General features: G+C 39.3%; 1 protein-coding gene across 1 annotated transcript in view; it reads left to right on the forward strand.

The window, feature by feature from the left end:
* Positions 1–12,885, forward strand: part of ZYG11A (zyg-11 family member A, cell cycle regulator) — a 65,378-nt gene that overhangs the window by 23,171 nt on the left and 29,322 nt on the right. Inside the window, exon 3 of the mRNA XM_055402928.2 lies at positions 6,433–7,184. Coding sequence (XP_055258903.2) covers positions 6,433–7,184 — 752 coding nt within the window. The remainder of the gene's footprint in view (positions 1–6,432; positions 7,185–12,885) is intronic.

The raw sequence follows: 12,885 nt of genomic DNA on the forward strand, positions 1-12,885 counted from the left end.
ATGGGGAAACAGTGGGAACAGTGACAGACTTTATTTTCTTGGGCTCCAGAATTACTGCAGATGGTGACTGCAGCCATGAAATTAAAAAACGCTTGCTCCTTGGAAGAAAAGTTATGACCAACCTAGATAGCGTATTAAAAAGCAGAGCTATTACTTTGCCAACAAAGGTCTGTCTAGTCAAGGCTATGGTTTTTCCAGTGGTCATGTATGGATGTGAGAGTTGGATGATAAAGAAAGCTGAGTGCCAAAGGAAATTGATGCCTTTGAGCTGTGGTGTTGGAGAAGATTCTTGAGAGTCCCTTGGACTGCAAGGAGATCCAATCAGTCCATCCTAAAGGAAATCAGTCCTGAATATTCACTGGAAGGACTGATGGCTGAAGTTGAAGAACTGACTCATTGGAAAAGACCCTAATGCTGGGAAAGATTGAAGGTGGGAGGAGAAGGGAATGACAGAGAATGAGATGGTTGGATGGCATCACCAACTCAGTGGACATGAGTTTGAGTAAACTCCAGGAGTTGGTGATGGACAGTGAGGCCTGGCGTTCTGCAGTCCATGGGGTCGCAAAGAGTTGGACATGATTGAGCGACTGAACTGAACTGAAGCAGCATGTAACAAGCAAAAAACATAAAGTGAGAAATGCACATTAAAATGATGTAACCACATTTATTTAAGAATGTATCCTAATACCAAATGGCAAAGTTCAACAGTGCAAAACCTCAGTTAATTTTGCTGCAGTCCATGGGGTTGCAAAGAGTTGGACATGACTGAGCGACTGAACTGAACGGAACTGAAGCAGCATGTAACAAGCAAAAAACATAAAGTGAGAAATGCACATTAAAATGATATAACTACATTTATTTAAGAATGTATCCCAATATCAAATGTCAAAGTTCAACAATGCAAAACCTCAATTACTTTTGCACCAACCTAATAGATTGGAAAGTTAAGACCAACCTAGATAGCATATTAAAAAGCAGAGACACTACTTTGCCAACAAAGGTCCATATAGTCAAGGCTATGGTTTTTCCAGTGGTCATATATGGATGTGAGAGTTGGACTGTGAAGAAAGCTGAGCGCCGAAGAATTGATGCTTTTGAACTGTGGTGTTGGAGAAGACTCTTGAGAGTCCCTTGGACTGCAAGGAGATGCAACCAGTCCATTCTAAAGGAGATCAGTCCTGGGTGTTCATTGGAAGGAGTGATGCTAAAGCTGAAACTCCAATACTTCGGCCACCTCATGCAAAGAGTTGACTCACTGGAAAAGACTCTGATGCTGGGAGGGATTGGGGGCAGGAGGAGAAGGGGACAACAGAGAATGAGATGGCTGGATGGCATCACTGACTCGATGGACATGAGTTTGAGTGAACTTCGGGAGTTGGTGATGGACAGGGAGGCCTGGCGTGCTGTGATTCATGGGGTCGCAAAGAGTCGGATGCGACTGAGCGACTGAACTGAACTGAATAGTTTGGAGGGGAGATCTTGCTTTCACTCTGCCATGTTGCTGATGTTATGCCTTCTGCTCTAATTCTTACTTCTTTTCTTCTGCTTACTTTGGATTTAATTTGTTCTTCTTTTTCTAGTTTTCTAAGGTGGGAACTTAGGTTATTGATTTTAGATCTTTACTAATGAATGCATTCACAGCTATAACTTTCCCACGTAGCACTGCCTTTGCTGCATCCCATAGATTTGGGTAAGTTGTGTTCTTATTTTCATTTAGTTCAAAATATTTTGTAGTTTCTCTTGAATTTTTCCACTTGATTCATCTGTTATTTAGAAGTATGTTTATCTTCATGTATTTTGGGACCTCCAGTTATTTTCTTTCTTTAAAGAAACTGGTCATTTGTTTTGTACAGTATCCTACAATGTAGACTTTACCATTGTGCTATGATGTGACATGTTTCTCTCATTCTTGTAATTCCCGTACATTGAAAATTAGAGGCAGAGGCTTGATCAAACTGAAGTTTGATGTTTGGTAGTGATGTTTCTACCTCTTGTCCTCAGTTGCTTCAGTTGTGTCTGACTCTGCACAAACCCTCTGGACTGGAGCCCGCCAGGCTCTTCTGTCCATGGCAATTCTCCAGGCAAGAATACTGGAGTGGGTTGCCATTTCCTTCTGCATTGTACTTCTTAAGGTGTTAATGAAGTCTGATTGTCTGGTTGGTTTTCACTTTTGGTGACCATAGATGATAATTACCTACTTAGATTTATTAAATCATCAGGGGTTTTTGTATGTTTGACTTAGTGTTTATTACTCTCAACCTTCCTGGTTTGGAGTAACTTTGTTTTTCTGTTTTTTATCCTTGGTTACTGTTCCACACGTTCTTTGGTATGCTTCTGTTTCTTTGTATATGTGTTGTTTTATGTTCCTCAAGTTTCCATCTTGGTAAGTTTTGTGTATTTTCTCACTTTGTATACTCCCTAGGTAATCTTCTTTGGTTTAGCTATCACTTCTACTTTAATTTCCCAGAGTTTTCAGTGCAGGTCTTTATTCGAAGCTCCAGAACCACATACAAGATAGCCTGGTATCTTGTAACTCTTACCTAGGCTGCTGAGTCATCCTGTTTTGGTTTTCTTCCACTTCAGTGTCTGCTGCTTATCTTCCTGCTCATCTAGCTTCCATTGAAGGACAGCGCAGAAGCTGTCTGACCTTGAATGTAGATACTTGTTGGTAGTGGGTCCTTGTTCCTTTTCCTCTTATAGTCCATGTTTTAAATACCATTTTCTATTCTGACTAATTCCAAATGTTTATGCTTCAGTCTTTTAGATTTAAAATATATAGAATCGAGAAGACCTTGGCTGATTTTGTGGAAAGTCCTGAAGGTAGGATAGCTACTCAGATCTGTGTTTTGTTTGGGTGTGAGGACTGGATCTTTATACTTCCCAACAGTCTTTGGATGTGAGTTTCCATGGGAAAGTGGTACGACCATGGGTGAAGCAACTCTTTTCAGCTGATGCATTCTGCATAGATGAGGACTGTCAGTTGGTGGCATTTCCAGCAGCTCAAGTAGTAAGTTGAGCTTTATTTCTTTCTTTTTTATTTTATTTTACCTTTATTTCTTTTTTTTAAAAAAACCATTTATTTATTTATTTATGGCTGCATTGGGTCTTAGCTCTTCATTATGGCCTGTGGCCTTCTCTCTTGTCATAATGTGTGGACTCCAGCGTGCAAGGGCTCTGTAGTTGTGGCATGCAGGCTTTCTAGTTGGGTTGCATGGGATCAGTAGTTGGAACTTGTGGGCCTAGTTGCCCCTCGACATTGGCAGGGATCGAACCTGCGTCCCCTGCATTCGAAGACAGGTTCTTAGCCGCTGGAAGTCCCAGTCATTTATTTGTAAATGTGATCTGGTGTCACATCACAGCATCTGCTACACTGCCATTTCCTCCTATCTCAAGATGGTTTGGCCATCTGTCTACATGTTCAGTGACTTAGGAGTCACTCTTCATTCCTCCCCCACCTCTGTCCTTGATTCTTTTGACACATTTTCTGCCTTCAAAGTACAGATCTCAAGTGTTCTTCTCCTCAAGTGTCAGGTCAGATGTTAGTGTCTGACTCTTTGCGACCCCATGGACTGTAGCCTGACAGGTTCCTCTGTCTGGGGAATTCTCCAAGCAGGAATACCAGAATTGGTATCCATTCTCTTCTCCAGGGGATTTTCCCAACTAAGGATCCCAACTTGAGATGGAACCCAGGCCTCCTGCATTGCGGGAAGATTCTTTACCATCTGAGCCACCTTTTCCTCCTAACCCCTGTCAATGACACCTTTCTCTTTCTTCTCCCCTGGTCTCCCAAGTGGTTTCCTTACCTTTAATTTTGCTCATTGCCAAGCTCTGCCACATAGTGGAGAGTAGTCCTCCATATCTTAATCTGTCTGCACTTTTGCCACTCTTCAAAGTCTTCTCTTTGTAAGTAAGTAAAGTCGCTCAGTCGTGCCCAACTCTTTGCATCCCCATGGACTGTAGCCTACCAGGCTCCTCTGTTCATGGGATTTTCCAGGCAAGAGTACTGGAGTGGGTTGCCATTTCCTTCTCCAGGGGATCTTCCCAACCCAGGGATTGAACCCGGGTCTCCATCATTACCGACAGATGCTTTACCGTCTGAGCCACCAGGGAGGATAAAATGCCAGTTATTTACCTGGCCTACAAGGTCTTACTGACTCTTGCCTCTGCCTATAGCCTGTCAGATTATGGTATCCCCTTCTCCACTGTGCTTCAGCTGCACTGGTTTTCTCTCATTTCACAGGAATAGCCAAACTGTTTTTCTTCTCAGGGCATTAGCCTGTCCCTCTATCTGGAATGACAGCTACCTTTGCCTTTCACATCCTTTTTGTCTCAGCATGTCACCTCCTCATACTGTACCGAAAGACAGAAGATTCTTGTCTTCCTTCTCATTTTTCCCCACCCCTGTGCTATAGTTTTTTTTCCTTTAGAACCTTTATTGCGTTTTTAATGTTGATAGTATTTTGCTTGTTTTATATTCTTTTGTATCTGTGTTCTTCTAGGATGTGAAAAAAACCCAATTATGGCAGGAGTCATGTCTGTCTCATTCACTATTCTCAGCATGTAGCATAGCACTTGATATTTCTTGAATAAGAAAGAAAGATAGCATGAAGTCGTGTCCGAGTCTTTGCAACACTATGGACTGTAGTCTGCCAGGCTCCTCTGTCCATGGCATTCTACAGGCAAGAATACTGGAGTGGGTTGCCATTTCCTTCTCTAGGGGATCTTCCTGACCCAGGAATAGAACCCAGGTCTCCACCATTGCAGGCAGATTTGTTAGCAACTGAGCTGCGTGGGAAGCCCTTGAATAAATGTAATAAGTTCTTTCTGAAAGCCTTGAGTATTGAGGTTTCCTTTTTCCTATGTTAGTAGCATAGCCCAACTCAGACTGGGGACTTGTGAATCAGCTTATATACCTTTTCCCTCAGTTCTTTCCCCTAATCCATTCAACTGCTGTATTCTGTCAGTTTAAACTTTCATCTCTTATCATTAAAATCATTAATAATCTCTTGCCCCATCCCACTTCCATCAAACACCATCTTAATTCTTTTGTGTCATCACACATAATTGGTCTTTGTAAAAATATATTATAATCATTCATTTTTTGCTTAAAAATTTTGAGTTTCTCATTTTTGTTTACAGGGTGCATGAGTTTCCTCGTTTTATTTACAGGCCCCATCTGCCTTTTACCTTCCTCTCCACTGTCATTTCCAGCCGGGCCTCCCCTTGTACACTGTGGTCCAGTAGCACTGATCAAATAGGGTCATTCTGAATAATCTGATGTTCTGTGCCTCCATGTCTTCGTTGTGTTCTTCTACCCTTCCCCTTGGGAAACTGATATTCAGCCTTAAAAACCTGCCCTGATAGTAATCTCATCTGTGTTCAATATCTGGTACAAATCACCACTGAATATAATATATTATTATAATCACTTATTTGCCTGACATGCTTCCTAGACTGAATTCTTTGTGGTCACAGGTGTCTTTATTACCTTGTATTCCTGTTACTTAATATGGAATCTCACAGATAGAAGATGCTTAGTATTAATAAGTTGTTTCTAAATGAAATCTAATATAACCCATTCATTTTACAGATGAGGAAAATGAGGCATAGAGGGACAAGTGACTTCCAAAGGCCATCCACTGGTTTGGTTAAAAGTAATCATTAGTGCTGTTTGCGTATTATAGGCCCTATACTTACCTACCTCTTTTATTTTGTCTTTTCTTTTTTTTTTTCTTCTTTTATGAACAAAGTTGAAGTGAAGTGAAGTAAAAGTCACTCAGTTGTGTCCAACTCTTTGTGACCCCATGGACTGTAGCCTGCCAGGCTCCTCTGTCCATGGAATTCTCTAGGCCAGAGTACTGGAGTGGGTAGCTATTCCCTTCTCCAGGGATCTTCCCAACCCAGGGATCGAACCCAGGTCTCCCGCACTGCAGGCAGATTCTTTACCATATGAGCCACCAGGGAAGCCCCTGAGTACTGGAGTGGGTAGCCTATCCCTTCTCCAGCAGATCTTTAGGACCCAGGAATTGAACCGGGGTCTCCTTCATTGCAGGCGGATTCTTTACCAGCTGAGCTACCAGGGAAACCCAAGTAAACAAGGTTACTATGGTTAAAACTGTGGACGCTGAAGTCAAACTGGTTTTGATTCTTGATTCTGCCACATATTTTGACCTTGAGTAAGTTCCTTAACCTCTTTAAGCTTTAGTTTCCTCAGCTGTAAAATGGTAATAATCGTAATTCCTTTACAATATTATTTTCAAGAATAAATGAGATAATCTGAGTAATGGGTTTAGAACAACGCTCGGCACAGAGTAAACAGTAAATGTAGTCATTATTGTTACTATTAGCATCTATCAGAGTTTACTGGCCACAGTGCCTCCTGGAAAAGGCATGAGATTTAGTTATTACAAGCTGGTTCTGGTTCTCTTATAGGCAAGCTGACTGATAGAACAGCAAGCATTTTCCAAGGCAACCAAATGAAACTGAAGCTGGTCAACATTCAGAAAGCTAAAATATCCACAGCTGTGTTCCTAAAAGCCTTCTGCCATCACAGACTCATTGAACTGGATGCTACTGCAGCACACACTGACCTCTCAATTCCAGACATCCTAAGTGGTCTCTGCAGCAATAGCTGGATCCAAGAAAACCTCCGACGTCTCATCTTGGACTCAACAAGCATCCCTCAAGATTCAAGACTGTTGTTCTTTGGTCAGCTCACTGGTCTTCGCGTTTTAAGTGTTATCAATGTTTGTTTTCATAGTGAAGACCTGGCTAATGTTTCGCAGTTACCAAAACTGGAAAGCTTGGATATCTCTAATACTCTGGTCACTAACATCTCTGCACTCCTTACCTGTAAGGATCGACTCAGGTCTCTTACAATGCACTATCTAAAATGTCTGACCATGACCAAAACACAGATTCTCTCAGTCATTAGAGAACTTAAATGTCTGCTTCACCTTGATATTTCTGATCACAGGCAACTCAGGTCGGATCTAGCTTTTCATTTGCTACAGCAGAAAGACATTCTGCCTAATATTGAGTCCCTGGACATTTCTGGGGGTAGTTACATCACTGATGGAGCTGTAGAACTATTTATACAACAACGGCCTGCGATGCGATTTGTGGGACTGTTGGCTACAGATGCTGGTTATTCTGACTTCTTTTCTGCAAAGGAAGGCTTGAGGGTTCGTTCTTTTCTGAAATAAGTTTGTTTCATTTGTTCTGAACATTATTAAGCTTTCTTTGTGTATCAGAGTCTGTACTAGGCATTCGGGTTACAAAGACAGAAGGAGCTTAGTGATTAAGAATTATTGTGTAGCTACTATGTGGTATGAGGTTGTGAAAATAGAACCTTAAACAAGGTACAGCCCTAGCCTCCAGTGTCTCCCAGTCTAGCTTGATGATGATAAGCAGAGCCATTTATACATCACCTCTTACGTGCCAGTTGTCATGTTTTGCACATTGTTTTCTATTTTAATCCTTCCATTTTATAGATGAGGAGGTTAAGCTGTTTATCCAAAGTCATAGAACTATTAAATGAGAGAGCTGGGTCTTATATTTGGGTCTTTGTGAAACTAATGCTTTTACCTCTAGTAACAGCTAAATATAATGAATAAGGCAAGTGATGTATGTGCCTAATACCATTTTTGATAAAGGTATGACAAAACACAAGTTTTAAAAGACCCTGAAGGAAAAAGTATTGTACATTGCTAGACTATGTTTATAGCCTCTAGTGGTGCTGTTTTTAAAAGCATATATTTAAATGTTTATGTCCTAGAATACTTTTTTAAAACAGTGGCTTTCTACCTCAGTTGTACATTTTAATCACTTTGGGAGTTTTAAAATACACTGATGCTTGTGGCCTATTCCCTAGAGATTCTGATGTAACTGGTCTGGGATTTGGCCTGGGCATTAAGTAATTCTAATGTGGAGCCAAAGTTCAGAACAACGACTTCAGAAGAACCCTTGAAAAACAATGATTTATGTAATTTTTACTAGGGTGAGAGTCAAGTGATTTGCAGTCATTAGTTGTTTTCACATTTTATTCTTTTGATTTGGAAATAGCAATTGTGTCTTAAAGTTTTTTAATTTTAAATGACTTCTTAATGAAGCCATGAAGCTATCAGTTGCATGATTAGGCTACAAATAGAGAGATAATTTGAACTTTCAGATTAAATGTGTATAGTAGATAATTGTTTACCAAGAATGTACACCTAGGTCTGTTTCAGATTAATGGCACTTAGTGTCCCAATGATCAAAAGAACCACAGCAGTTTTAAAAAAAAAAAGATTTTTAAGACATCAACTCATGATATATACAGTAATATTGCCAAGTGCTAGAATATTCTGTAGAGAGACTATGCATGTAGTTAAGATACTATAAAGCCAGTATACCAAAAGAAAATGAGACAAGATTTCTTTCAGTAAACTTTATCTGGTACACATGTAAGTTTAGCTTATTTTGAAAATGTTAAATAATGCATTGTATACAGTGTTGAATATTTTGGGTGAGGGAGAGGAGAGACCACAATCTTCCCAGTACTAAGAAATTCTAAAGATCTTAATCCAGACTTAGTGGAGTATAAGGTATGATAAGTTTAAAAGGTGTGTTTCAGAAAATCTTATATTTAAGAGAAATATGTATTTTTCAAATCAGATGCAAAATATACTAAGCATTTTTGTTGTTTGGGTTGCTCAAAAATTTGCTAAAAATGGATAAAATTAAGTGTCAGTGAAGACCTTCTAACAGAACAGGTATGTGTTATTTTCTTGTACCTAATGTTAGAGTGGGCAGTGTGTACTTAATTTCTTTAAAATGGGTGAAAAGGGCACCCACCATTAGTCCTAAGAGCCATATAACATTTTCATTTGCTCGGAAATCCTTGCTGATCCACTGGTGGGGTGTCTCAAGAATGAGAATTGTTTTGTTATGGCTTCTGTAGGAAACCTTGGAGAGAGAGGGTGATGCAACAGCTATCTGGTCTTCTGCTTAGTCTTATAATGGCTTTTCCTGTGTTTTTCTTTCAACTCTTACATCTAGATTATCACAACACTTAAAAATCTAGACTATATCCATTGTTTAGATTGTTAATAATATGTAGATCCTTGCTCAATTGATCTACATATAGTACTTGAAAACCGTTTTGAAATAATTTTTAATGTGGCAGATCACTAACTGTAAACATTTTGCCAAATTTGTCTTACCCTATTCTGTCTCTATACATGCAGTTTTTAATACACACACACGCATATTTGGTTGTGCTAGGTCTTAGTTGCAAAATGTGGGATCTTTAATTGTAGCATGTGGGATCTACTTCCCTGACCAGGGATCAAACCCAGGCTCCTTGCAAGCGGAAAGTCTAACCACTGGACCACCAGGGAAGTCCCCACACACAATTTTTTTCTTGAGGGTAGGTTGCATACAACATGCCCCTCTGCTCATTAATATACTTTAGTTTGTATTTCCTAGAGGAAAGATAGTCTCTTTGACTCTTCTGAGATCAAAGGTAATCTTAAGGATGACCATCGTGTAGCTGTCAAATTTCAGCAAATTTAACATCGATATAATACTTTAAAATAAAAATCTACTGTACATGTTTCCAGTGTTGATTTTCCCAGTTTAACACCGTTTATAAAATAATTTTCCTTTTAGTCCATGATTATTTTTACATTCAGTTGTTATATGTGTGCTTAGTCATGTCCAGCTTTTTGTGACCCCATGAACTGTAGCCTGCCAAGCTCCTCTGTCCACAGAATTTTCCAGGCAGTAACAGTAGAGTGGGTTGCCATTTCCTACTCCAGGGGACCTTTCCAACCCAGGGATTGAACCAGCATCTCCTGCATTTCCAGGCTATCTGGAAAGCCTCAGTTGTCATAATCCTTCCTTTTCTTCATTACATTGTTGTTTTTGAAGAATACAAACTAACATTGTTTTGTTTGGTTTTTTGAAGAATGTTCCTCATTTTGGGTTTGTCTGATGCTTCATCATAATTCAGATTCTTCTAGGTCTACCCAGAATACCACATAAGGGATGTTGTGCCCTTCTCAAGTGTATTAAGATATGAAGCACAGAGTGCCCCTCATTGGTGGTGTTAATTTTCATCACTTGGTCAGAGTTGTTCAGGTACTAGGTAAAATATCCAGGTGCAGATAAAATATTATCTATATACTCTTGTACTGTTTCTCCCCTACATAGATAATACTATTCCTTTTGAAACTAATGAGTGTTGTATAAGATATTAGAAGACTATGCCAATATCCTGGCCCTCATCGGACTTTCTTATCTAGATATAGCATCCATTGATAATTCTTAACTGAACCATTCTTTACTGCAGTGGTTGCAAAGTGATGATTTTCCAACTCTAACTCTCCTTTTTTTTTCAGCTCTTCTTTTTATTCAAAACATTTAGCAAGTCTAACATATCCTCTGTATGAACTCATTGATTCCTGTTGTTTTCAATGATTTATAATGCATTGCTATTCTCAATTATTTTGATGCTCAGTTTGTCACAGGGTGGCCAATGAGAGCTCCTGTGTCCGTGTTTATATGCCCCCATTATTACTGTTATTATTTTGAGTCCTTCTTGACTTTCTCGGCTTCTTATACTTCCCTGTTTTGGTCTTAGAGTGAGATATTTCTCCCAAGAACCCTGGTTCCTTTTAGTGGGAAACCACTGTCTTGAGTGCTAGATGTGTTTTTAAACCGTTTCATCAAGCAGAGCTGAGAAACAGCTGAAATAAGTTTAAAAGTGGTCCTTACAAATGCCCATCTTTATATTGTTCTTCTTTGCCTTTCCACATTCTGTTTGTATCTCTCTTTTCTACGTGGAGAACCTCGGCTTCCAACAGCCTCAGCGCTTAGTCCTTAATCCTATAACACAAACAAAATCGTTTCAGAGTTGCTTCACCTATACTCCTTTGAAGCACAAAACTACTAAAAAAGAGTTGAAGATATATTTGCAGTTCTTTCTTTTCACTCTTGACTGAGAGTATAGTCAAAGTATTAAGCCGTATATATTTAGGTTTTTAAATTTCCACTTCTTACACAGTAGGTAGCATAGTACATGTACTCTGTACTTTGCTTTTTTTACTTAGAGGTATGTCTTGGAAATCACCTCATGTCAGTTCATGTTCCCATTTTTTGGGAGGGGATGGTAAAATACACATAAAATTTATCATTTTAATCTTTTTAAATGTATAGTTCACTGGTTTTAAATACAGTAATAATTTTGTTCAACCATCACTATCATTAATCTCCATAGCTCTTTTCACCTTGTAAAGCTGAAATTTTGTATGCATGAAACACTGACTCCCTTACCCCTTCTCCCCAGACCCTGGCAATACAAACTTCTACTTTGTGTCTCTATGATTTTGACCAACTCTCTCATGTAAGTGGAATCACACAGTACTTGTCCTTTTGTGACTGGTTCATTTTACTTTACATAGTGTCCTAAGGGTTTGTCCATGTGGCATACTGCCTTTTTCAGGTTAAATAATAACCGTTATGTGTATACCACATTGCGCTTATCCAGTAGTCATTGATATGAACTTGGTTTGCTTCCATGTTTTGGCTATTGTGTTGATTATTGTGAGTAATGTTGCTGCAAGTAGGAGTACACAAATATCTGTTTGAGACTCCGCTTTTTTTTGATTACTCTGTGAAGCTTTTGGGATCTCAGTTCTTTGACCAGAGATTGAATCCAGGCCTCTGTAGTGAAAGCCTGGAATCCTGATCACTAGTCCACTGGGAAACTCCGAAGACTCTGCTTTTGGTTCTTTTGGTATATACCCAGAAGTATATACTAAAATGGACATGAGTTTGCGCAAGCTCCAGGAGATAGTGAAGGACAGGGAAGCCTGGTGTACTGCAGTCCATGGTGTCACAAAGAGTTGGACATGACTTAGCGACTGAACAATGAGCAATCCAGAAATGGAATTGCTGGATCATATGGTGTGAAAGTGAAAGTCGCTCAGTCTTGTTCCGACGCTTTGCAACCCCTTTGGAATTCTCCAGGCCAGACTACTGGGGATCTTCCCAACCCAGGGGATCAAACCCAGGTCTCCCTCTTTGCAGGTGGATTATATGATAATTCTGTTAATTTTGGGGGGAACTATCATAATGTTTTCTGCAGCAGTTCACAGTTTTTACAGTCTCACTAACAGTGCACAAGTGTTCGAATTTCTTCACACGCTGGCCAACACGTATTTTTTTCTCTTTTTAAATTTTTTAATGGTAACCATTTTAATGGGTGTGAAGTGGTACCTCATTGCAGTTTTGATTTGCATTTCCATACTTATCAGCTATATTGGGCATCTTTTCAGAACCTTATTGACCATTGGTATGTCTTTGAAGAAATGTCTAGTGAAGTTGTTTGCCAAATTTTAAATTAGGTTGCTTAGGTTTTATTTTTGTTATTGTTGTTGAGATATAGGAGTTCTCTGTGTTGTCTGGATATTACTCCTTATGCTGTAAGATTTTCAGATATTTTCTCCCCTTCTCTGGTTTGTCTTCATGAAGTTCAGTTTGTATTTCTTTTGTTGCTTGTACCTTTGGTGTCATATCCAAGAAATCACTGCCAAATCCAGAATTGTGAAGCTTCTTCCTCATGTTCCTTATAGGAGTCTTATAGTTTTAGTTCATAAATTTAAGTCTTTGATCTGTTTTGAGGTAATTTCTTTCATGTGGTGTTACGTTAGATTTTACAATTTCATTCTTTTACATGTGGGTATCTAGTTTTCTTAGGACAATTTCTTGAAAATACCAAATTGTCTTAGCACCCTTGTTAAAAATCATCTGATCATAAATGCAAGGCATTGTTTTAGGGCTTTCTATTCCATGGACTCCCCTGTGGCTTAGATGATAAAGAATCTGCCTGTAATACAGGAG

This window comes from Moschus berezovskii, chromosome 4 (assembly GCF_049115385.1).
Source record: "Moschus berezovskii isolate FMDL1 chromosome 4, NW_MosBer_1.0, whole genome shotgun sequence".
NCBI classification, from domain to species: Eukaryota; Metazoa; Chordata; class Mammalia; order Artiodactyla; family Moschidae; genus Moschus; species Moschus berezovskii.